General features: G+C 44.0%; 1 protein-coding gene across 3 annotated transcripts in view; it reads left to right on the top strand.

Annotated features, from left to right (window-relative positions):
- The window catches only part of ABTB3 (ankyrin repeat and BTB domain containing 3), a 168,364-nt gene that overhangs the window by 82,888 nt on the left and 59,311 nt on the right, over positions 1-26,165 (top strand). For 2 of the 3 annotated variants that reach the window (XM_048945145.1, XM_048945139.1), the window contains exon 2: positions 15,143-15,292. In XM_048945145.1, coding sequence (XP_048801102.1) covers positions 15,143-15,292 — 150 coding nt within the window. Of the gene's footprint in view, positions 1-15,142; positions 15,293-22,288; positions 22,327-26,165 lie in introns of those variants that run through there. The other variant, XM_048945153.1, reaches the window with a different exon arrangement.

The following is a 26,165-nucleotide window of genomic DNA, read 5'->3' as shown; positions in this document are numbered from 1 at the left end:
TGTGTCATACTGATAGACCACAGTTCAAAAGCTCTTTCTCTCTCTTTTCTACATCACACTCCTCTTTACTGACTCTTGAGTTATGCACCTAAGGATGTTTTAATCACAGTTCCACTTGCACATGAAAGCCATTGCTTCATCCTGCATATTTCCCATGATTCCGAAGTCATCCCAAAAACTTTTCTCCTTAGAGTTACAAGTACTGTCTAGCAGTCATATTTTTCCTTTGTTCTCCCGGGATTTGCAGACATTGAAACATGTTTTTAGCTTCTAGGAGCAATCCTTGTTGAATTTTTCAAAAGATGAAGGCTGTGGATTCTAAAAGCCAAATTCTGGGTGCTTCAGGAGAGTGTTTGCATCTGCATCCATTTCGTTATCACAGAGCATGCTGGGGAAAGCCACGCTGCTGGACTTGCTCTTTCTGAATCAGATCGCTTCTGAAACACTTCTTGCTTAAAAACTCCATTGGGTGGACTTTACAAGTGGCAGCCATACAATCAGTTCATTATCAACCTGAAGGACAGTTTCCAGTTCCTCTTCCAAACTCCGTGTGAAATAAGAAAAGCCTGTCTCAACATTTCCAGTCAATTCTTCCATTTCATGATCAGGGCAAACGTGTCAAATTACCTAGCTCTGGGTAGTGTGCAAAGAATACCACTCGAGTGCCGAACAAAGATGAAACTGCCTGAGGAAAACACTTAAGAGTTATATTAAATAAAAAAGTTTTAACATTTTGCTGTTTTCTAGAAATATCAAGAATAATAATTTCCACATGCAGGAAAAAAAAATAAAATAAAATAAAAACACCAACCCAAACCCCAAACCCAACAAAAAAATCGCCAAGTGGCTCATTTCTTTTTGTCAAAATTCCTCTTCATTAGATGTGATCTTTTAGTTCTCATACAGAAGGCTTTGCCTACTGCAGTTGTGTTGGTGGTTAACATGCCTGTTTTGCTGTTTGCCGTTACTGTAGTGGCAATATTCCCTTCCACTGTAGGAGGTGGGGAGCAGGGAGATTGGTTCCAGGTCTTTGAGAAATGTTTTTACTCAACCAACCATTTTGAGCATCCTCTAAACCTGTCATTAGCCACCTACAGACGTGATTAACATGAGCAGTTCAGGCCAGAAGAACTGTCTGTGTTCTTTAGGCAAACATCGTGTCAGAAAAGATGACCCACATGCAATATATTTCAAGTACTGTGTCTGTATATATAATGATGCAAGGGAAATGATACCTTTCCCCATTTAAATGAACAGTTAACTGTGCCTACGAATAGTCTGTAGATAGAAATAAGGTGTATTTTTGTCCCTGTATGTTTAGATATATATATATACATGAACTGTAATTCCTTAATGAAGCTCATAGCTCTCTTGGCATACTCTGTGGCTAAGGTCAATGGCAGTGTGTAGTCCACTCGTGGCTGTAGGCCATGAATCCACAAATGACTTAAACTGGGAGCTCAGCCTTTTGACTAGAATGGAATTAAAATAACTAATTATAACATTATTTTGGAACCAGATGTGGAATCTATTTTTGCTACGATGTGCAGCTGAGGCAATTAAAACTTGCTTGTAATTCCTGTAGGTTTTGCAGTGCAGTTAATGTTTTGTGGTGTGTTTCTACACTACGAAATCACAGTTCTCTCTGAATCCATGTCTAGTTTGGTTATTATGATCTTCATAATTCCCTAACTTACATAATTCCCTGTGGTTTATATCACTGTTAACATTAGAAGATACAAACCAGGGAGTGTTGTGTTGTGCTGTCCTCTGAGACTGGAATAAGTGCAACACTTGAAAGTGCAACATATCAGTGCTCTTAAGAATGTGGTTGGAGTAAGTTTATTTAGACTGGCTTTATTCTCAGTTCCAGTGTCCTTTAGAGCACGTGCTGCTCCTTAGTCAGCCTGCCTGTTAAGTAATGCAGCCCACTGCAGCCAAGTCTGGAAGTTTCAAAATATCAGTTGGATTCTTTCAGTCTGCTTAGAAGAGAGAAAAGGCTGAATAAAGCCAAGGGATGAGATGTAAGAGGTGAGGCAGTTAGCATGGCCTGCTGTTACAGCTACCTGCTGATTATCATTACATGCCCCTGATTTGGGTTGCTGTAATATGTTCCAACTGCATTTTCCATTTTATAGGGCAGATGTCTCCCTCACAACTGATTTAAATATATATCTGTTTGGAGCCATTTCAGCAGTTACCTCAGCCATTTCCAAGACGGATGCAATGAGGGCAGGAGCAGGGCCCTCACTGCCCCACAGTTTGTTCTCCCTTTTAGCTGTAGTGCTGTTGCGCTACAGAAGGCCTCGAAGGCAGCTCCAAGGAGCAGCCCAGGCACTGCCATGGATGCTGCAGCTCTGTCCCTCTGAGGGCAGAATGGGAAGAGGTGAGCCTGTGAGGAATGGCGTCGTGCTTTACTCAAAGAGAGGATGAATGAGATGTGCTCAGACTGCACTGAACCAGAAGGATTTTATATAAATATCTGTTTATTCCTTATCTACTGGCTAATCAGTGCACCGCAGAAGGGTCTGACAGGGAAACGCTCGTATTCCTTTACTATAGGATTGTTGGTGTTTGTGAATTTGTATGTGAACGTCTGGGTGAAGAAGTGGAGAAAATGAATAATGCAGAGGTTCAAATCTGAAGATTATGCATAAAGAGAGAACAGTTTGACCTTTAACTGCTCTGAGAATAAATGCACAGCTTTCTCTGTCTGGGAAAAGTAATAGAGGGCATTATTTTCAAAAAACCAAAATAGGTATTTTAGGAGTAAGACTGTGTATCTTGATGTCATAAAATTCAGAATGTACAAATTGATAGCCTGTGGGGATCAAAACAAAATAATAATAATAAAAAAAAAACTCCTGTTAAATAATTATTAGAAGTCTTTCTTCAGTTAATCTGGTAGCCCTGTAATGAGTTCATGCACCTGAACACAGCTTTATTGTAATGGGGTGGGGAGGGTGGGGGAAGAAGGCGTCTGTCAGCTCTGTAAAATTGGAATTATTTGAAATAGGGTCAGCCAGCCAATCAGTGGGGCAACCAGTCATAAAAGTCTGCCAGAGACGTAGTCTAATGTCTCTTCTCGTAAATTTTATTCATTGTCTGTAATGATTTTACCATATATATATATACATCTAGGGTAACCTTTACTGGTCAGAACTGATTTATTGCTGTAGGTATCTATATCAAAGGTCTGGATGGCAAAACATGTGCTAATGACAAGCCGTGTCTACACAGTAAGCCAAGTGGAATTTTTGAAGAACGTAAAGGTTACTTTTAGAAAGGACTGTCCCCTGGCCAGCATCCAGGCTTTCCAGTCAGTGAAGTTTTTAGACAAATTCTTGGCTTTAAATACATGGTGAAAACCCCTTGAAGCATGTACCGAAGGCAGAGTCTTATTCTTTTAGTGAGGCTGGGGGGGGGGCACCCCAGACCCACACAGCTCACAGCCATCCTTGGTTGAGCTCAAGGAGCTCAATTGCTAGAAATCCCACAAATCACGCAGCCGACCTGGGCTGGGGGCAGGCAGGGGGCTGCAGGGCACGTCCTGCCCTGAAGTTACGGCTGCTAATGAGATGGCTGCGGTCCTGTGCCCCCTGCCTTCAGGAGGAGGCGGCTTTCATTCCGTTTGCTCAGCGCCTCCCTTCGCTGGCTGGGCGGGTGCGTGGTCAGTGCTCAGAATGATGGGATACTGCCCTAGAGCCAGTACATAGCTGTGCGTGTTTCTTAAACATCTCTGCTTTCATTAAGCTTGGGCTTTCCTGGGGAGGGTGGAGTAGCCGATCTGATAGTCATCTGCACAAAGCGGTTGAAAGGAAATTCTAATTACTCAACCTTTGCTGTGGGCTCCGCACGCTCCAGTTTACCCAGAACTCATTGCTCAGGGATAAATCCCAACCTTGACAAAGTCAGTAAGTTCTGCCCGAGCTGCCTGAATTTCCCCCAAAGCGCAGCTCTGTGCCCTAATGACTGTGGATTTTGCTCATTTACTACTGTACTCAGTCACATGTTCTTGTGCCCTCCTGGAAATGCTGAGGGCTGATGATTTATCCCCCTGATTGAAGTATGATCATCGTTGCACTACTTCTTGGTAATACCTGAGTGTTCTTCAGGAAAGGCCCATCTCCACAGAAGTGTGTGTCACCTTCCAGTCAGCCCGCTACCCCAGCCTGGTAAGGGCAGATGCTTTGAATGTATGGATTCCATAAGGATGTAAATGCAATTGTAGAGCAGTGACTGCATGCAGACCACACTCTCCTGTGTCCCGTTATTGGCTGCTGACACCATGCCCACTTGTGAAAGTGTAAAGGATTTGGTTGGTAGCTGGTATGGGAATGCCCCGTATTCATTCTGAGCACTGAATGTCTTTGCCATTATGTATTATTCATGGCTTTTGTACAAGCTGATGATGTTTTGAGGCAGAGGGAGGAATTTTGGCAAACAGTCCCTTCTGTAAAAGGCATACTGATCTTTACAAATATTGAGGCAAATGGGGGAGGTATTTTTTTAAGGTATTCTAAATATTCTTGCCAAGTGTATTGTATAGTACTCAGTGGAACTGCTCAGAAATTGGAAGCACATCGGGCTTTTTGAAATGATGAGGCCAGGCCTTGAAGGGATCCGATGCTTGGTGCCTATGCCAAATGAATGGAGGTACACATAGAAAGTAATAGAAAAAAAAATGCTCTGTTGCATCAAGCATTTTGTATTGCCATTCTGTAGTGCAGAACCTGGTGTAGGAGTTTGTTTGGATAGTAGGTCTCACAAAAATGGGGGATTATGTGCTTGCATGGCGTTATTCATTCGTAATTGAAATAGTCAGCCTCTGTTCTCAAGAGGTCCACCGTGCCACAGCATGGTTACGAGTAACTTGTAAAGCTGCTAAAAAAACAGACTTGGACACAGACTCATGTGATAATACCTGGTGAGTTGCTGGTGTTTTGTTTATCACATAATGGATGAGCCCCGGCTGGGCTAGGAAAGATGCCTTATCAACACAGCTGGGCTTCTGTGCCGTGTGTGCATTCCGGTCGCTGAGCAGGAAGTCGTCCGTCGTGGCTGGGCATTTCGGGAGGCTGGCGGTAATGAGTGGTGGAAATTACGGGCTCTAGGAAAGCGTATTACGCTATGAATCACTGAACCCTCTTGTTCTGCTGCTATCAGGTGATGGGTCTTTTTCTGGGAAATCAAAAACTGCTAATGCATTCTTGGTCATTTTCACTGACTCAAAGGCTTAGACCTTCTACGAACTGTCAGGCTATTGGGGGATTTTGCCTGTTTTTAGACAGACGCATCCTTGCATGAGTTAGTACTGCAGTGCATTCCCAAACATCCTTTCCCTCCTGCGTGTGCCTGGCACCTTGAGTGCTGGCTGGATCTGGAAGAGGCATCTTGTGGTCAGGCTGCGTGCTGCAAAATCCAGATTCATCACTAAGTTTCCACCCCAGCCAGTATTGCCAACACATTCATCGTTCTCTTTTCTGCCTGCAAATTTCCCACAATCTATCAACTTCTCGCTAGTATTGAGACACTGAGGGCAGCACATATTGTATTTATTTGCATGTAGCAGAGAAGAAAGATGACAGCGGTATTTTTTATTATTATTATTTATTTACCTCAATGTCTCCTGTCAAAGAGCGTAATAGAAAGCCTTTCTCCTCCACATTGCTATTTCCAGGGCAGCATAGCTCAGATCCGGGTAATCTCAAGCCGATGGATGCTCTGTGTTAAATAAATGCACTGTGTCAGCTCAAACGTCTCCGTGCCAGAATAATCCCAGCTTGCACTGGAACTTTTATGATTACTGTGACAATAGAATAGGCTGGCTGATTGCAGCGTGCTGCTGAGCAGTTTCCTGTTGTGAAGTCCATGAAATGCCACTTTATGGTCAACAGGGAGAGAGGTGTTGAAAATCACGGGTAGGTAAAGACACATCAGTCTCCTTGCTGTAGAAAAGGAAGGAATGTGGCTTCACATTGGGTGCTGCTCGCAGTGCCATCAGCAGGTGCTGGCTGTTTAGCCATGGATACACAACTCAGCAGCATTGGCTGCTTCATGCCCAACAGGGGGCCATGAGGGCTGTCTCATGCCCAACAGAGGATCTCAAGGGCCATTCTTCAGACCTGGTAGAGACCTGGGGAAAAGCATGAGGAGATGGATCTCCATTACTTCTCTTGTTTATGGATAGGCTTGCTTTGTGTTCCCACTTCTTTTCTTTCAGTGGTCGTTTTGAGGATTTAGAAGTTTTGCAATTGGTTTTGATGGGACCAAGGTTTTGCTGTCTTTATTTCTTAATAAAAATAAATGTAAAGCTGTTGCTGCTGATCTGGGAGTTTCGTTTCTATGTTTAGCAGGATCTAATCTCCTGATTCTTCTTTCTTTTGTAATTTATAACCTAAACGGTCAAATCCATCCTGTGTTCCACTTGGTTGTGCACCACTTAACTGCTTGGTACCAGAAGAATATATCCTAATTTAGTTGAATTGTTGTTACTTCAATGCCATTTAAAGCAGCGGTGATTGCCACTCATTATCATTAGGCTAAAGCGATTGCCTTAGAAGGCTCCTAATAAGGAGAACGTCCCAATTAAGTAGAATGTGTTGTGCTAACAAACTCCTTACAAGAAAAGATGTCACAGCCGTGTGTAGCAATATAATTCTATTATCTCATCTTCCTATAACATCTGTTCTAATAACTCACAGAGGTATTCTGCTTTGGATAACGATCATCCATTCTGGCTTCTGATGAAATCAGATCCAGCCCAGCTGGGGTACTGCCCTGAAAACGATCACACAGCTTTGGAAGAAACTGCTCTCCAGATATGCAAACAGTTGCTGAAATTTCCAATTGCAAGGAGCCAGAGACAAAATTGCTCAGACGAAACCTCCACACTTGGCCGGATGAAATAACGAAGCTGCAGTCGCACAGCTCAGATGATTGCAGTTGTTCTGGTAGGATCCCAGCCCCTACGGTTTGTGCAACTTCTGATGGTCGTTTATCTGTGGTCGCTGCTGTTGATCACTTTGTGGCAGATTTATTAGGATCCCCGTTCTTCTCTTTTTTAATTTTCCGTTTGCTCTTCTACTGATTTTTCCAGGAGAGAAAGGGTGATCTCTTGTGGTTAAACAGCATAACTAGAGGCCTTATGCCCTCTTCCTGTTTTTCTCTGACATTTCTTATTTCACCTTGAATTAGCTACTAAGCTCTGCAGTGCTTTACCTTCATTTCACATATAAATTGGACCCGCATATTGTCTTAGCTGCTTAGCACCAGTGCCTGGAGGCTAAGTGGAGAGCTGGTAATGCTTCTTAATGGCTTTGGTTAGTAGGTGGTAAAGACGCACAAAAGCAAGGTTACCTTCTTGACTTGCATCTGATAGCTGCGCCTGTCCCACGTTTCCTCATTTGGGCTGCTTTGCCTCCCCTGTGACTTTGATTCTGGAAACTTTTTATCACCTTCTAGCTTTCCCAAGTGCTTTGCATTTTCTCCACGCAAAGCCACTCCCTGTTATTTAACCAGGCTGGAATGCGTGGAAAGAAGACACTTTGCACTCCTGGCCTTGAATACTTTCCAGGCCTTCAGTTAACTGAAAGCACTGGTTGATAACGATAAGCACTAAGGTTTTCCCCACAGTCTCATTTCTGTAAGGAGAAGTCAAGATGTTTTCCATCTGTCTTGCCTGTCAGTTCACAGACTGAGCTTAGGAGTCGTGGTGCAGGTTGCCTGCTGTTGGCAACCCAAGTTGGAGGAAGCTTCTGCATAGTTGGAATGAGTTAGAATTCACCATCTTATGGAGTTGGACTTGGTGATCCTTACTGAATTATAGAATCATAGAACGGCCTGGGTTGAAAAGGACCTGAAGGATCATGTAATTTCAACCACTAGACCAGGCTACCCAGAGCCACGTCCAACCTTGCCTTGAATGCTTCCAGGGATGGGGCATCCACATCCTCTCTGGGCAACCTTGTTGGGTCCTTTCCAGCTGAAGATATTCTACAGTTCTGTATTCTCTGCATTGATGTTCCATGGCATGCTTCAAAATCTGTGGCATAGTGCATCTTCCTAACGTACTTGTGGCTGCCGCAACAGCCAAGCGTGGGCTCAGGAGAGAGATTTTGTGTGTGAGAATATCAACTATATGGGGTTTACACTCGCTGAAGTGTATTGCTGTTGTAAAGGTAGTTGGCTGTGCTTTTGTCCTTTTTTCACTTTCCAGTAGGCCTTTATGCTGTAGATTACAAGGTTGCTCCCTGGTGCTAGGAAATATTTTGGTACTTGTGGAATAAAAGGGATTTTCTGATTGGATGTTTTGTGAACTCTTGAAGTTCTTATGAGATTTTATGAGAGCAGGTGATAGAACTTAAAAACTTTCTTTTTTTTTTGCCCAATACTATCCCAGCACTCTTAATCTCTGTAAACTCATGGAAGAATCCATGAAGTGGGTGTATAAGAAGTTTTCCAGATATGTATGTTTGCTTAAGATGTAAGAGATAGATAGAGATATCAAAGATACTTTGAATTATTTTCTGCTAAAAGTGGGAGCCCTTAATTAAAGAAAAAAACAGCAGCAAAACCTTCCATCTTCTGTCTCAATTGTAGACTCACATATAGCAGTATTCTCAAAAGAAAAAAATAATAATGTGCAAAAAACTGTTTTACAGTCTTTACAATGCTTATATTTTTAGTCAAAACTAACAAATATGTGTTGGGTTCCTGCTAGATGCCTCTGCATGGATCATTTGAATCACATTGTCTAGTGAGCACTTACATTAATTTAGTGTCATTGGAAGTTTGTTTTGTTTTAAACCTAGGATTTGAAGGAGAGAGAAGACAAAGAATTTGAAATGCAAGCAACCTTTGGTTTGCCTCTTTGTGTATATGTATATATAGCAAATGGAATTCAGTGGTACCTGCATGATCTTATGATCATACACAGTTGATTTTCTGTGTGCTCAAGTAATAGCTTGATCAAATGCCTCTGGACTCGTGAAATATAACTGTGACCTTCAGAAAGGAGTTTGCGGTGACTGGTAAGAATAGGAGGGACTGAACAGAAACTTCAGGCTTGCAGTAACTAGAACTGCACGTTTAGGTTCTGTACAGAATCATAGAATGGTTTCAGTTGAAAGGGATCCTTAAAGGCCATCTAATCCAACCCCTCTGCAATGAACAGGGACACTCACAGCTAGACCAGGGTGTTCAGAGCCCCTCCAGCCTGATCTTAGATGTCTCCAAGAACAGGGCACCCACCAAAGAATCACAGAACGGCCCGGGCTGGAAGGGACCTCAAGGAGGAGGATTCTCAAACAAGAGCAAACAAGTGCAAACAGGATTACAGCTCAGTTTTCATCCTCGGGGTTCAGCCTCTGATGTCTCACCTTATAAGCATGCATGCATGCTATGTCTTCAGAGAAGCGCAGAGCTAACAGCCCTGCTATACTTTCCAATCACTACATCACCCACCAAGCTGCAATGCTTCTGCCTGACTTCACAGAATCATAGAATGGCTAGGGTTGGAAGGCACCTCAAGGATCATGAATCTCCAACCCCCCTTCCACCAACCTCCCCATTTAATACTAGACCAGGCTGCCCAGGGCCCCATCCAACCTGGCCTTGAACACCTCCAGGGACAGGGCACCCACAATCTCTCTGAGCAGCCTGTTCCAGCACCTCACCATCTCTCCTTAAGGAACTTCCCTCAACATCCAATCTAAATCTTCCCTCCTTAAGCTTGAAACCATTTCCCCTTGTCCTGCTGTTATCTACCCTTTCAAAGAGTTGATTCCCCTCCTGTTTGTAGGCTCCCTTTAGGTACTGAAAGGCTGCCATGAGGTCACCCCGCAGCCTTCTTTTCTCCAGGCTGAACAAGCCCAGCTCCCTCAGCCTGTATTCATAGGGGAGGTGCTGCAGTCCCCTGATCATCGTGGTGGCTCTCCTCTCGACCCTCTCCAACAGCTCCCTGTCCTTCTTGTACTGAGGGCTCCACACCTGAACACAGTACTCCAGGTGGGGCCTCACAAGAGCAGAGTAGAGGGGGACAATCACCTCCCTGTCCCTGCTGGCCACCCCTCTTCTGATGGAGCCCAGGATACCATTTGCTTTCCGAAAGCAAAAGGTGAAAGCACCACCTCTCTGCGTGATCTGTTTCAGTGCCTCACCACCTTTATTAAAAATCTTTATATCTGGTCTAAATCTCTCAGTCTTTCATTATTCTGAGATGGACTCAGTGCTTGAACTGTTTCTTTAGCTGAGGAAGCAGGTTTGGGACCGAACTACAAAACATTTAAGGATGTAACATGGCTTTGCCCAAAACACTGCTTCCCATTCCAAATAAACAGACTTGCCATTTTATTACTTCTCCCATTGTGTGGCCATTTGTGGTGATGTAGTGAGTGTGTACAGAAGACTGTACATATCAATTTTTTACCATTGTGCCCTTTGATCTGCTTTTGCCCAGTGAAAATAGCTGGGTAGTCATAACAGCAGACTGTGGGAAGCCTCCAGGTTCCAATGTTGCAGTGGATGTGAAACCCTATTGCCAGTTCTGGCATATGGGCACTGTAGGTGCCAGCACTCCAGGAATCAACTGTTTTGCAACAGTTGCAACAGCTGGCAGAGAAATAAATGCAGATACTTGTCTAAATAGCGGAGCAGTGGAGGAGGCTTATATTTTTTTGATGCCTTCTCTGTGTTTAGGTGAAATTTGGGCTACCCAAACCCCTGCTTCTCCTGCCCTGAGAGCCGAGGAGGTTTCCCAGCTGCTGTTGTTTCCAGTGTTAGATCTGCTCTGGGTCCTCAGATCTTTGAGATGCTGGGACAATTTCTGCCAAGGGCTGCTGTGCAGCACTGCATGTGGGATGTTAGTGGGATATGCGCACACCTGTGCCATGCTGCAAGGGCTGTACCCACAGCTCTGTGCAAGAATGTGCATGTATTTGTGCCAAAATCTGCCTTCCCAGCACAACAAGTGGGAATTTGCACGGGGAAACCAGAATGGAGCTACCAGGTACCTCTGGTTCAGAAGACATTGCACGAGGTTTTGAAAAACTTGTTGCTTCCTCAAGTTCAGGCATCTTCAATGTCATTCTGTGCAATACTTCTTTGGTTTGAGATTTTTAGGTCTTTGGGGAGCTCCGGCTTATGTTTCCACTGAGCCCAGAGGGCAGGAAAAATGTAGAGTGTATTAATTGTGCATTGGATCTTCCCTATGATGGCTGTATTTTTCTCCCTGAAGATCTGGGAGGAGAGCACTAAGAGCTTGTCACTGGGAGTTTTTTTGGCATGCTGCTGATTTTAAAGTATTTTTATTGTTTCTCTGCAGTCTTTTACCTACACACTGCAAGGCAAGCTGAGGCCAAGGGCAAATAAAAAACAGCAGCTTATAAAGCAAAGTTTGGGTTTGATCCATTCTGGATGTTTTAGACAGATACCTGCCCCAAGAATCTTACAGCCAAGCATGACAAGATGTGACAAAAGCCAAACACACAGGAATGCTTTGGTTATTTCTCATTGCTCCAGTGATTCATAGCAGTCATAAATGCGACGTATGGCTGCCGTACATCACCATGGACATGGAGCAGCCAGGGGCATGTCGCGTTTGGCCCCACATTCATCCTGCTAGAACAGACAGCTTGATTTCTACTCTAGTGAATTGGAAGGAAGATGAGGAATAAAGCAATGGGCAAAGAAGAGCACAGGGCTGAGTAACCATGCAGAAAGGAAGGACATTTAGCAATGCCAGGAGAGAGAAAAGACAGATATCGTAGTTATTTCTGAAGATACTGCACAGAAATCTTTGGCTTGGAATGACAGCAACAGTCAAAAGAGCAAAAAAAGCAAGGGAAAATGCCCTGTCTTTCAGGCTGCTGGAAACATGAGATCCTTACCTGTGCATCAAGTATAGCGCAGTGAGGCTGAAGTTGTGGCTGACAAAGCAAGTGAGTAACGCCAGTCAGCAGGGAATTAACGTGAGGAGGTTGAACTGTAGCCAAGCCAGTGAAAGCAGGTGGTGACTATTTAAATGTTTCTATTTATATGAAGAAGACATTTATAATCACAAAGATTTTACCTTTTATTTTTTGCATTCATCTTCAATTCAGCATGCTCCCTTCTTGCTAGGGAGCAATTTCCTTCCATACTCATTCATCAGCAAGTTTGAGCTTTACATGAAACACTGATAAAATAGAGCAAGTTTTTCTGCCAAAAAGCATCTCAGTAACTTTTCTTCAATTGTTTTTGGGGAAAACAGTTGAAGCTCGGAAAGTGGCAGAGTTGTGTGCTCGAGCATAGAATTCCCTCTCTCCATTCTGGCAAAAAAAGGAAATGCTCTCCAGCAAAATGATGAGAGTTATAAAAAAATCTTCCAGCACACCACTGGTCACCCGCTGTGGTCAATTATAGTTGTGAAGCTGGCGTGTAAGCATCAGATGTTTGGCTATTGCATGGCTTTAATCATGTCACACTCAAGTGAAAAAAACCCTTTGGCGTGACATATCCTATAATTTGCTAAGTTTTCTAACAATGGTACATTTTGCATTTCATTTGCACTTTTCATCTGAAAACCTAAGAATACACTCCCCTCGCTACAGAACAGAGTAATTAATCATCAGGGCTGTTTGTAAGGGGAAGCGCGGCTGTGGGTACAGGCAGAGACTAAATTGAGAATAAAATATCTGTGTGCCACTGCTCATCACTCTGAGACCGCTTTCCTGTGCATCTTAGGATTTTAAACCATTTCAATGCTGTTCATAAAGGTACCTTAAAACAGTTGTGTTGTTTTTTTTCCCCCCACACACACTTCAACATGTATTTTCACTAATTATTTTCTTGTTGGGTATTCTTTTTCTTTTAAAGATGACATAAAGTTGTTTGTACTATTTCTTGTTTTTAGAAGTCTTTTGGAGTATTTGATGTTACACATCTGTTTTCTTCAGGGAAGACTCTTCCAATTTTGTCTTAATTTCTATCCATTAAAATTATGAAGAGTAATCTAAATAAATGAGAAACATTTCCGAGAGAGAATACTTATTAAAATATGCAGGCAAGTCTGCATTCTAAATCCAGGTGTTGAACATCTCAAGATCTGCACATCTACAGAATATAAATATCATGCTAAGTGTTGATTCAAGGCAAACACTAAGTGATCAGAAGTGAATTTGGAAAGCTTGTTTGGTAATATTTGATTACTTGTTTAATATTTTTTCATTGCTGCCCCTTTTTGCCCCTTAGCTCAGTGCTTTTAATCCTTCAGTCCCTGTTGCTGTGTCAGATGCCTTGTATCCCTGCCCACAGCTCCCCTCCATACTCATGTTGTTTGACTGCAGTGGCCACAGCCCTGGCCCTGCAATCAGGACTGGAATTAATGGCTGCCACTGCTCTTCTATCCCCAGTGCTCCAACAGGCTGTTGAGGCATTTGACCCAGTCTTGCTGTTGTGTGGGAATGGGGTCAGGTTCAGTCTGCTATCTACAGCTGTGGGATGTGAGGGCTTTGGTCTTGTTTTTTCCAATGTGTGCCCCCTGCTTTTCATGCAGGACGTGCTCACTGAGCCTTCACCGCCTCTCTTCTCTCAAGATGGGTGATTTTAGGTCCGTGCTGCAAAAGAACTTAGACCAGACTGTTTGCAATCAGAGAGGGGAATGTATGTGAAGCTGGCAGAGCTAAAAAAGTGTCTGAGAAACATCATTTTCCAGGAGCATTGATTGCCTGGCTTTGCAGTGCTCCAAAGCAGTGATGTTTGGTGGGTTGTTACCAGAATAAAGAAGGGGTTAAGGCAGCCATTCAGCAAGGGACTTAAAATGTGTACGTACTGGTTACCCAGAGAAGTTGTGGATGACCCAGCCATGGAGCCATTCAAGGCCAGGCCAAATGGAGCCCTGGGCAGCTTCATCTGGTGGGTGGCAGCCCTGCCTGTGGCACGAGGTTGGAACTGGGTGGCCTTTGAGGTCCCTTCCAGTCTAAGCCATTCTATGATTCTATGATACTAACAGAATTACTGATTAATAGATTTAGTCACCGGTTACTTCCTGAGTTCTCCTTTCTGAAGATATGAGATACATACCTTTTTCTTAAAGCCTTTTGTAAAGTGCTTTCTTGGTCCTTAAGGGGGATTTCTCCCCTGTGCTTAAATGGAACGAAGAATACAAGCTAATTAAAAAAAAAAAAACAAAAACATTTCCTACTTTGTCTTATTTTCAAAGCAAATTGTTGCAAATTCCACAATCAGAGATAAGATAGAATTTAATTGCCATGAAGAGGTACAACCCCACTACCTCCCAGGGGTGTCCACTTGTGTGGTCCCAGAAGGATTTGGAAGGCAATACTGTGGATAAGCATGGCCATAGTTGCATGTTCTCAGAGCTCAGGACGGGAAGAGAGCTTACTGTCCAGGCTGGGCTTCCATGTATCTGTTACTCAAGGTTGGCAATGAAGCATTTGCTACATGTTTTGTAGCATGACAGTGATTTTGAGTAACAAACACATGCCCTCTGTCTGCCCCCGAGGGTTTAGATATCGTGGCAGAAATTGACTTTTGCGCCTTCATGGATGTGTATTGTAAATTTTTTTTAATGTCAGCATCAATGCCTCCCCATCAAAGTTCGCTGCTTTTAGGGCTTCTGCATGATGGGCTTTTGAAATCTATGCAGTTCAGTTGTCAGGAGCTGTATTTACAAAAGAAATCCAATAAACTCATCAATGACACAGCAGGCATCTTGATGCTGCCTATTATTTTGGCAACTGTCAGTGGAATTCCCCATAGAGGAAAATCCTGTAAATGTATCAACCTTCTTACGTATAATATTAAAGTCAATCCTGAAGGATTCCGTTGGTGAGATATCATGGTTTTGAAGTAGATTCCAGAAGGCTTCTCTGGAACCTTCTTGACTCCACCATGGGCAAATACATGGGGTTTTCTGTAAGCATTATCCCTTGGTGACATCATGAGTGACTTGAGGACATTCAGAAGAGTTAATGAGGGCCACTTCTGAGAACATGAGTCATCTGTGACATTGAGTTACAAATACTTATTGTCTTTGGGCTCTACTCACATAAGCCTTAAAATGTTCCATGAATACGAGGTGGTGACAGCAGTAGTGACTGAAATTACATGGAACTTCTTTTTCTTTTTTTATTCACTGTAGGTGTTCTCTGCTTGCCGGACAGCTTGAACCTTCACAAAGACCAGCAACGGTCAAACAAGCCTGGGGAAGTGCAGATGTTCAGCCAGTCCGAGCTAAGGACCATCGAGCAGTCTTTACTGGCTACACGTGTGGGGAGCATTGCCGAGCTCAGTAAGTACGAGGTTGTTCATAGCGCTTGGGTTTCTTTCCTCAGAGTGAAACAAAGCCACCTGCATTGCCTGGCTGTGCAGTGGGAAGACAGGAGCACACATGTAACACTGAAGGAGACAGCGGAGCAGACATTAGCCGTGTTTATGCTCCCGTGTTTATGTGGCTGGCATTGAAACTTGAAGCTGGAGCCACAGGAGGAAAGAAGTCTCAGCAATGACTGCAGATTCTTTGCACACACTGCTCCTGTTTTTAAAGGTGAGAGATCCTAGAAGTGTTTAAAGAAAAGGTAGATGTGACATAATAGTCACAGACTGAAGCAGAGCTACATCCATCTGTGTTACAGGAGAGGTCCCTTGCTTTTCCAGTTTTAGCAGAGGAAAAAAAAACACTGCTCAAACCCGAATCAGACCAATTAGCACCTGGAAGATAAATACTTTGTTATTCATCAAAACATTTCTGGAGAAATGTGCCTGATTATTATATCTGAAAGCTTCGATTACAGCACAGATAAATTATTTATGGTTTTCTGAATACTACCTGGCTGCTCTGATGGCAGGAGGCAAATGCCATGTAAATCCTCGTACAGCATGGAGTTTACAGGTAGCAGAAGAACCTCACTGGGATTTTTTATAAGTAAAGGAGCCTTCCAGTCTCATTTACTGTATAGACAGACAAAGTTATGGGTGGGAAAACAGATGCTCAAAAAAAAAAAGAATTGTTTTTTGTTTTCCTGAGCTCCACTTTGAAATTCTGGGGAGAAACCGTAGAGTCAAATGTAAAAACACACACAGCTCAACTTACTGTTCTCAATGTTGGATTCTGCATGATTGACACTAAACAACAACACTGTCATTTCAGGTGCAATTTCTCAGCCTTTTCTGTAACAACACGAGCAATGAAATGCAGCCATTTCATAATGTCAAGGCTCAGGTTATGTGCTGTTTAGGAGCCTAGTGGATACACTGTGAATATTTATCTGCAAGCCGCAATATAAATTTGTTTTCAACTTGCTAATTTTCCTCTGTTCTGGTGAAATGTCAACAAGCCAAGAGCTCTTACATGCCTTAGCGTGAAGTGTTGCTCAGTCTCTGGAATCAGGTGTTCAGTGTTATTCAAATTAAGTAATTTCTGCTTATTTATTTCACACATATGAAATACACAGCAGTGCTTTCCATGTGCCAAGTAAATTATTCATGATATTTCTCCCTCTCTCAAAGTACGTATGGTTACATTTTAGTAAGTATGTGATCTGTGGATATTTCAGAGATTGTTTTTTTTCCCCATCTTGGGCTATTTTGTACCTCTATACACAACAGAACATCCAGGATCTTTAGGACCCCCTCACCCCTAATGAACATGGTTTGCTCTGTATGTGTCTGTTGATTCCAAACACAGGCAAAACACTCTTCAGGGTGGCCAACTTGAAGAACATAGCGCCTCAGTGGGAGTTAGATGCAGCTGTCAGAGAGAGCTTGGCATGCAGCAGGCTGACAGCACTCCAGAAAGCCCTCTGGACAACAATGAGGGCACCTCCCCATCCTCTGCAAGCAGATGCATGCCATGGAAGAAACTGTAGGAGTAGTGGTAGCTGGCAAAGCTTGCAAGGCTTTCTGTTCAAGCGGATAGAAATCTGTGTTGTGGAGCGATGCTGGTGCAGAGTTCAAAACTGAATTCTGAAGCATCGAGAGAGGTGCTGGGTGTCAGTGAGCAAAATGTGGTGGATTTAAGGGAAAATCATTAAACAGAGTAAAGTGTGAGGATATAAGGGGTACTGCTGCCTGCCTGTTCAGCACTTGTGTGTCTGCCTCTGGAATCAGTGCTGGCTGTCATCTGGAGGTTACAGCGAGCCATGGCTATGGAGGGAGACTGGGGAAGCAGCAGCAGGGCAGAGCCATAGGGAACATCTGGGCATCGTAGTGCATCAACTGGGGAAGTGGAGGAGGATATCTGATTGTCACGGTGTGGGGTAGGGGTTGTAGAGCCTTAGAATTGGTGCTGTGGAGAGAAGGGGATATAGCAAGTTCTGGCATGGAGAAAGTGGGATGTGAGGGAAGCGTTACCTATGAAAAAGCCCCTGCTGTTGTGGGGATGTATAAAGTGAATGGGCACAACTTTGAAACAGAAGGGAATTAAGAGCATAGTAGCTGTGAAGAGAGGAATAGGATGAAACCAGGGATGAATGGCAAGGATGAAAGCTTGACCTGCTGTAGTAACAGAACAGTAGAACCCAAGTATGTGCCTGTAACATCTCATGGCTTGCAGTGTCCCAGGAGTTAGGATTTAATTTGTGTTCTCCATAACTGCACAAGGAACAAGGGCAGAGTGATCTTTCAATAGAGAAACTTACTTCTATCTCAGAGATGAGGAAAAAAAAAAGATTCTAATTGAATGAGATTTCCTGTAGTTAATCAACATTAATAATTAAAGCACTGAGAGCATACAGAATAACTAGATTTAATGCATGTACATTTCATTGGAGGAAAGACATCCCTGAATCTTGGTTCTGCCCAGCATGCTCACACGTAGCAGTGTGACCAGCTGCTGGAGACATGGAGAACAGGAAATAAATTCTATGACAGATGGCAAGCAGGGCCTGCTTATTGGCCAGCATCTGTATTTCTGCTCAGGACTTCTCAGTTTCTTCCCAGTCTTTGTCCCAGGTGGAAAGTAGAGTTATTTATCATAAGTGAAAAGCATTGCATTGTGTGACATCCCCACCTTCTCCTGTGTGTGGCACCTTCTGGTCTGCTACCTTCATGTTGTCTCTTGCCCATCGTCTTACTCCCTTTTTCTTTCCTCTTTCTTTTCTGTCAAGAGTTGTCAGCTGGTTATGCAGGGGAGGGCTGAAGATTTTCTGGGGGAAAACGTTCACCTTTTGGCTGCAGCATGAAATGAATTACTGGTGTCACTTACAGCAGTTTAAGCTACTTGGTTTGGCTGTGTCATTCCTTTAAGTAATGCAGAAATTGTCTGCTGTGGCAGACGAGTGCTGTATCTACTGTAATGCCAATGAGGAACTGTTTCTTAGAATGCTGTGGTAAAGGCTTTTGAGGACATTTTTGGGGACAACTGAACTTCTTTATCTCTCTGCCAGCTTCACGTTTCCTGAAACTGGCACACCTCGATTGGTTCCATTTGTCAGGATCTTCTGGTGGTATCAACCAGCAGCCTTTCAGCCCCAGATCTGCAGAGCATGCTGACAGGATCTCTGTGCTGCAGTGTGCCCATCCCATTGGGCATGGTCATCCACCAAGGGGGATGCAGGATGGGTGGGAGGTGTCCAAAATTTCCTTTTCTTCCTGTCCTTGCCTGGAAACTTCAGTATCCTTCAGTGGTGATACCTGTGGGTGATATTCATGGTCATCTGGACTGTGATATTAGCATTTGTTCTTTTTTTTGCTGTTAGCACATTAGAAAAGGCTGTTTAGGTGAACTGTGCCTCCTCAGGAGTGACAGAGGTAAGAGAGAACGTGGAAAATGGTGAGCTGGTGAGCACAACTGTAGAGGAACGCTAACACAGTCCACTGTAGAGGAGAAGTCTGACCTTCGGTGAAGTGTCCTCAGGTGTATCCAAACTTACAGACACTGCTCTGGTGCCCACAGATCCCACTTGCCACTACTGTGTGGCATTGCCTCTTGCTGTCTTCTCACATAGTCAGCAGGTTGTACGCAATGGCCTGGGCACTGATTGTCTCTGGGATGTCCTAGCATGGCAGAGCAGTGCTGCTAGCTCTGTGGTGCGCTACTGAAAATAAGAAGTAATACTGCTGACCTATGGAAAATCAAAGCAAGGTTTTGTCTCTAGGATTCAAGAGGAGAATGTAAATAGAGACCTAATTCTGTAACACAATTACTGAGGTAATATGTGATTCTGAGGAAAAGGCTTGAAAAATTAATGTGAAACCTTATTCATTAAAATATAATGAACATGGCAGAAAGTTAAGGAACAACAGTAAATTTTGCTTATGTTATATTGCCATTTTAGTATTCAGGAATTGTAATTGCCTACTACAGTGTGTTTTAAAATAATGTCATTTCATTTGAAACGCTTATTATATAGAGAACATTGGGAAGAACTGAAGCACAGCTGAAATAATAGGATTTAAAAGAGCAGTTTGACAGTATTTCACTGTTTGTTCTTAGAGAAAATATTTCCAGACTACGAGAATTCTTCTGGATTTCCAGTTTTTCCCTTTAATCTCCTTCCTATTTAGACAGTGGCAGATCTTTGCTTGAGGCCTGCTTTGTCCAGGGATGGCCAGGTTGCTCTGGCCTTCCTCGGTGAGAAGTTGGCTGTCCAGTCTTGTGCAAACCATGGTGACTGGTAATGGGGAGGTATTGCTCTTGAGTGTTAACTGGGATGAGTAGGTGTTTTGATTTTAAAATGGGGTAGTCTGAAGATAAATATGTAACTAAACACTGCTGATCTCAGCACTTCATAGACTTTGAATGATGTTTAACAGATTCCAACTTTGATGTTCAAGCTGGTATTTCCTCCGCATCACCACTCGGGTCTCAGTGAGGTTTTCCTTTTCACCATTGGAAAAATGCTACTCTTCCCCATCGTCCTCTCCGTGCCTCCACAGTGCTGAATGTATGCATTTCCAAAATAACAGATTCCCAGTAGATCTTGGCACACTTTAGGGATGAAAGGAAGCTTTACTGCTCAAGTGTTAGTAGAAATGTGCTTGTACATACCAACACTGTTTTTCATTTCTGCTCTCAGCCCCAGCCAAGGAGATGATGAAAGTCAGCATCCCTTTCCCTGCCTTTTCATCTAGTCTCAATCCTGTACAACTAACAGGGAGGAGGGCTGCAGGAGCCATACATATTGATTCCTATATTGTAAATAAGAGTAAAGTCCAGGCTTAAGCAAATATTGGGATAAAGGTGATTGCTGGAAGGGTGGCATCTGAAGGAGAATTGTTGTAAGTACAGTGCTTATTTACTGCCAGAAGAAAAGCACTGTTTGTCAAATATTTTCCTTAGACTAAGCAGCACTGTAGAGAAAGACCAGAGCCTTTTCTTGATTAGCAGTTCTTTTCACTCAGTGCAGTGCACAGCTAAGCAGAGATACTGGCTGAGTCCTGCAATTCATATAGCAGTGCTCCTTTCAGTGCAGAGTTTGACCATAGAGCTGACAGCTTCAGTGGGTACTTCCTGTATGTGGCAATACAGCTGTCACTGCTGACAGTACAGTCATCACCTTGGTGGATGGAGGTTTCTGGAGCTCCAGCCCTCCACCACTCTCCCCAATAACCCAACAAATCAGCTCAGGACTCCCCTGCATAAATCACCTTTGAGGTACAGACTGTTAAAACAGCATTTTCCTTTCCTCAGGTTTGCTATCATCCACAGGCAGAGCAGAGGCAGTCAGCTGGGGCAGAGTGAATATGCTTGGCCTGGCTTCCTCAGGCACATGGGGCTCTTAATTCTGGTTCATGTCAGGCCAGAGAAAAATCCAATTATGGTGGTCCAAAAAGGCAGAGTGAAGGGCTCTGCCTTAGGTTAGGAGATGAACTTCTGAGTCAAAGGCTGTTTTGTTTGGAGCTGACATTGTATGAGGGGAGTCAAATGTAAACATTATGCTTGCCTCATTGGATAGGAGATTTTGAAAATAAGAATATTATTATAATAGGTATGTAAAGTTGAAAAGGCTTAATTATTATTGTGGCATTTTAATGGGATATATTCAATTCAAAGGCTTTACAAACACTAAATTGCACACAAACACGTACTCTGTCATATAAATAGAACCTTCTTGTGATAGGAGGATAAGACGAGATAAAAGGTTAAATGATCTGCTGGGAGGCACAGTGGAGCTGACACTGCTTGTGTACTGGTCCTTCTTTTGGTACCAAATTCAGAGCTTGGGACCGCAGCTCCTTCCTCTGCTTTTCTGTAGGAGAGATAACTGACTGTTGGGAAAACAAAAAATTGGCTGGGGTAGCAGGGAGCAATTTCACACAGGGGCGCAATGCTGGCACTGTAGACAAGCAGACAGAAATGGGGAGATTATTGCAGGGTGAGCTTGATGATGATTCTGCAGCTGGCGGGGTATTCCAGTGACTGGGTGTTATGACACTCCAAGTGCACCCATAGCTCCAGGCATCTGGCTCTTGGGTTTGGAGTGTGCTGTATGCCAAGAATAGCATAGCTCCATGTTTGAATATACATGTGCGTGCACACAGTAGGGTATGTGATAGACTTTCTTTTGTGCCCCCACCCTAGCTGACTCCTTTCCTAGTACAGATGGAAGTTAATAATAAAGACCTCCAGTAAATAATCTCAGGGAAAGTTTTGCTTAAGCAGTTCTTGCTTAGCTGACTTTCGAGACATACAGATGGATGGACTTCCAGAGGCAGAGCAAACATGTAGGAGCAGTGTAGCTGGAATCATAAACATGTGGATGCTTTGGGCAGCTGACTGAGCAGATGACTGCGGGCACTCTGCTGTCATTCAAGAGGCACTGTTGAACTGCTTGTATTCACCTGCATTCATGCGCTCACAGGCAGACGCCTGGGTGAGCTGTAGCAATACATCACTTTGATGCAGAAACCAGATGCAACAGGCAGGCAGGAAGGGAGAGAGACTTCGCTTATAGCATAGGGAGGATGCAGGATGCCATGGCTACCAGATAGCAATCTAACTGGATAGGTCTCGATTTTTTTATCAGGGTTATAATTCATGTTTTCAACACAGTCTCTCTAGAGCTGGCCCTGAGCAAAAGCTGTAGATGCAAAGCCTTAACGCTGAGCTGTGAGATGAATCCATATCAAGAAAAGGAATTTGAACCTGAGTTGTGTGCTGTGTATGGGAACTGCTGAGTCACGGCCTGAACCTCTGATTGATCACCTGAGGCGAGCCATGAGCCAGCCAGAGGAGCACAGCTGAAGGCAATTCACCTGTGCTGCAGGAAGGAGTGGAGCCAGGCTGCACCCCTCCTAGACCTATTTAAGAGCTGGCTACCAGTGGGGAAGGATCTTGTCTGGTGATCCCTCCTTCTGGTGTTTTGTGGTGAGCCCAGCATAAGGGTAAGCCTTCCATTTATTCTCTCTTGTTATCACAGTCCACTTTGCCTAACTCTCTTGTTTATTTTGTGATTGTAACATCTTGATATCCGTTGATTATACAGTGCTGTAAGGGGGCAAACTTTGGAAACTGCTGGCTGTGCTATGGAATTCGGTGTCTGAAGTGCAGCTCTCTATCCCAAACTTCTCCTGATCGTGTGGACAGTCTGAAGGATGGACAGAACTGCAGCTTGTGGCTCTGTCCCATTCTTTAAGGAGAATGTATTCACCCAGGGAACACTGTGAAGCAGCAATGCTTACTGTCCAAAAGCCCCACTGCAGGGCATGACTCTCCAGAGCAGGCCAACACACACAGTGGAGTCATGAAGAGCTGGAGGGGTGGTCAGACCACTGTTACTGAACCAGTGTGTTCTGCTTGCAATATGTTCTCCATAAATACAGCCTACAGCTTAGAGTCCTAGTGTCACACCTGAAGAGATCTGTAGTGACACCAGAGATTCTCCTCCCTCCCCTGAGCTTTGAAGGAATGACACAGGTCAAACAACTGTGTGTAGAAATAGTATTTCTAAGTTGTTCTTGGAACAAGAAGAACTAGAGACTGGTGTCACTGGGAGTGGCTCAGCAAGGATCAGTCCAGCATCATTCACCACTTAGGCATGGCTGTGCAAGCACACAGCTGAACATTTTAGGCTGCACATCTTTATCCCCGAGCCTGCTCCTGAGCAGGTGGGATTGGAAGATCAAGTCCATTGTGCCAGACCATAAAATCCTGCAGGACGCTTGTCAGAACAGGGATATTAGACATCTTTCATTTCCTCCTTCTTCCTCTTGTTTTTCTGCTTTTTTCCCCATTCTCTGTTAAACAATGCAAAACAGACATTACTTTGTAAGCACTGGGGTCTAAAATAAAAACAGCGATGGTAACAGGTTTTACTGAAGGCATTCACTGTCAAAAAATGTTTAGCTGGTCACTGTTGAGAGGGCTGGAGCATTCCAGTTGCGTGCTGCGGGTTGCTGAACGTAGCACCCCCATGCAGCCTAACCTTCCCTGTCACATCACATCTCCGACTTGCAGTCAGTGAAGCTATTCCTTAAATATTCAGTATGGCCTTAAACCAGGCCCGTGTTACAGCATGCATGTTACATAATATTCTGAATCTTTAAATTAAATGTATGCATGTGGGTCTTGAGTTCATAAAAAGCACTGAGGTGCCCTTCTTCTTCTAGTCATGGGAAGGCTGTAGTGCTGGTGGATGCAGCCCCGCTTTCTTCGTCCCTTTGCTGGCAGACAGGCCCAGCTTGGGCTTCTCCTCAAGGCTGCCAAGCTCATCCTGGGACTGCCACAGCCTTTGCTGTGCTCCAGGAGCCTTCCCTCCAATTCTGGCTTCCTAGATTCACAACACAAGCACGCCTGCACGTCCCACCGCCTCGCTGCTCGTTTCTTGTCTGTCCCACACGAAGTGATGTCTTCCTTTCCCCAGTTCTGCCAGCACAACAGTTGGTGTGGCGGCTCATTTGGCTCGCGTTGCATAAATTGTGGAAGTGTTTATTTGGTTTAAATTAAAAACAAAGTCATGTTGGCAAGGTTTTTCATCAGGCAGCTCAGTTCCACGGTCTGCTCTGCAGATGGGTTGCAGGCCGTGGCACAGGGGCAGGAGGGAGTGCAGGGGATCTGGGGTGTGGATCTCTGCCCAGTCCCCTGCATCATGACACTGCAACCATCAGGAGCAGCATCAGCAGCTTACAAGAGCAACTCCAATCTGGGATTTATTTTAGTTTTTTTGGCAATGTTGCACTCAGGGATTTATTGGTCTTTTGGATGCACTCAGCTTGTATGTTTGAGATGTATTTTGAGAGCCAGAAGCTGGGATTCTCACACGTACCTATCAGGAGTGAAAGGAAAGCATGCAAAACTGCCAACTGCACAAGCACACAAGAGCCAGCAATGCTGTGAGCAGGTGAGAGTTCACCTTGCAGAGCATTGCTGTAGCTCTGAAGAGCAGAGCCTCAAATTCAAGATTGCCTGTGATGTTCAGGTAGACTGCGGCTCTTACAGCTGGCAAGGAGAGTTGACTTCAGCATGGAGGTGAGTCTGGGCTCTGCATTGAGACTTGAGCAGGCTGTGCGACTGCTGAAGGCCAGAGCAGGGAATCCCATCAAGGAGCTGCCTGTGCGTAAGCTATGTGGGCCAGAGTCAAGAAGAGTTTCAAGGTCAGTGAATAAAGCAACTGAACTCGATACATTCTTTGTTGGAAGCAAATAGAGAAGCAACAGCATCTTAGTGAGGAAGAACAAAGCAAAATGTGGCAGAGACTGAAAGAGTGCACGTGCATCTCAAGCCAGATGTTACACTACACCACATTTTACAGAGTACGCATTAAGTACTGCTGTACAGTGTGCACGGCTGTCAGCTCCCTCCTCAGCCCTGATGTGCTCAGACACTGTCTCTGCCCTGAAGATTTGGCACTGTAACTTGATGTGGCTGGAATAGAGAAGGGCACTGGGGGTGTGGTGGCTGCTCCAAGGTTACACAGCGGAATAAAACTGAAACCAGAGATTCCTGTCCTGCCTCCAGTGTTTGACCCACTAGATAGCAAGCTTATAATGTGGCTTTTTATGCTTGCTTACTGCCCTCTGTGAAGCTCAGTGCTTTATAGATATTGATTACTTAAGCCCTGAGTTGTGCCTGATAGAGGAATGTTATAATAATTGTTAGTACAGCATTTATTTCAAGTTTAGCCAGAGATAACATAGCAGAGGATAAAGCAAGATCTAAGCCAATCAATTCTTGGTATAATGTAATTAAATGATACTTTATACATAAGAAGCATTAATTCAGCTTTAATGGCTTGAATTGGTTTAGGTTTCTTAAGAAGCAATTGAGGAAATACAGAATAAAAGGATGAACTCCTGGTCATGTTGAAATTGATTGGAGTTTTGCCATCAATCCCAGTGAGGCTCGAGTTTCTCCAGCCTTGCATCAGCAGTGATGCTGAGCTGGCTGCCCTGCACTCGTCATTCCTTCTGCTGCTGCTTCTCCTTACTCAGCGTGCCATTCCCTCCAGTGCTGGATGTGTCATACAAGTCACATCGCCCTGGGACTTGATGAGGAATGTGAGTGAAGTAATGTTGCTGACTGAATCTTGGCCTAAACTGTATCCTGATTTTATTTATCTTTTGGTACAGAAACCAGAGGAGTTCTCTGATGCATACCGTCTCAATCCATTTAACTGTGATTGTTCATGTGTCTAGCCATAACTACATGCTGCAATGCCTTGGTGGCTTGGGTCTGAAAAGACTGCATTTAGTGCAACTCTTTTTTTCTGCTTTTGCTATCATTGCTAAACCTGGATGTTGCACTTAGCATATCTACATCATCTTTTTATTTTTTCCTTTTGGAGAAGAAGAATTTGCCTCTGCTCTCAGAGATGTTGCTAGTGTCCCCATGCGAGGCTTGGCAGTGCACATCTGCTGTGAGAGACTGGGGTGAGTGAAGGGTGTCCCAAACTTTGCCACTGTTTGTCTGCAGATAATTTTGAGCAGGACTGACACAGTCCTCAGTCCTGACTTCAGACACATCTGTTACACTGATGGGCCTGATTCTGCAGGCATTCCACATGCACAGCTTCTCCTGGAAATTATGTATATGCAGGGCTGCAAGACTGGTCCTATCATGACTATTTCCTGGCAGTGGGAAAAGGCAGAAACTATTTTTAAATGAAAGCTTTGAATCAGAAGAATATTGCAGAGTGCAGCAAAATTTGTGTCAAAACCCTGAAATCATGGACTCGGCAGTTTTCTCATGCCAGCGGTTTTCTTCTTTTTATGGTTTTAAGACTGTG

The sequence above is a fragment of the Lagopus muta genome, chromosome 1 (assembly GCF_023343835.1).
Source record: "Lagopus muta isolate bLagMut1 chromosome 1, bLagMut1 primary, whole genome shotgun sequence".
Lineage (NCBI taxonomy): Eukaryota > Metazoa > Chordata > Aves > Galliformes > Phasianidae > Lagopus > Lagopus muta.
This window is presented reverse-complemented; position numbering and strand designations above follow the sequence as displayed.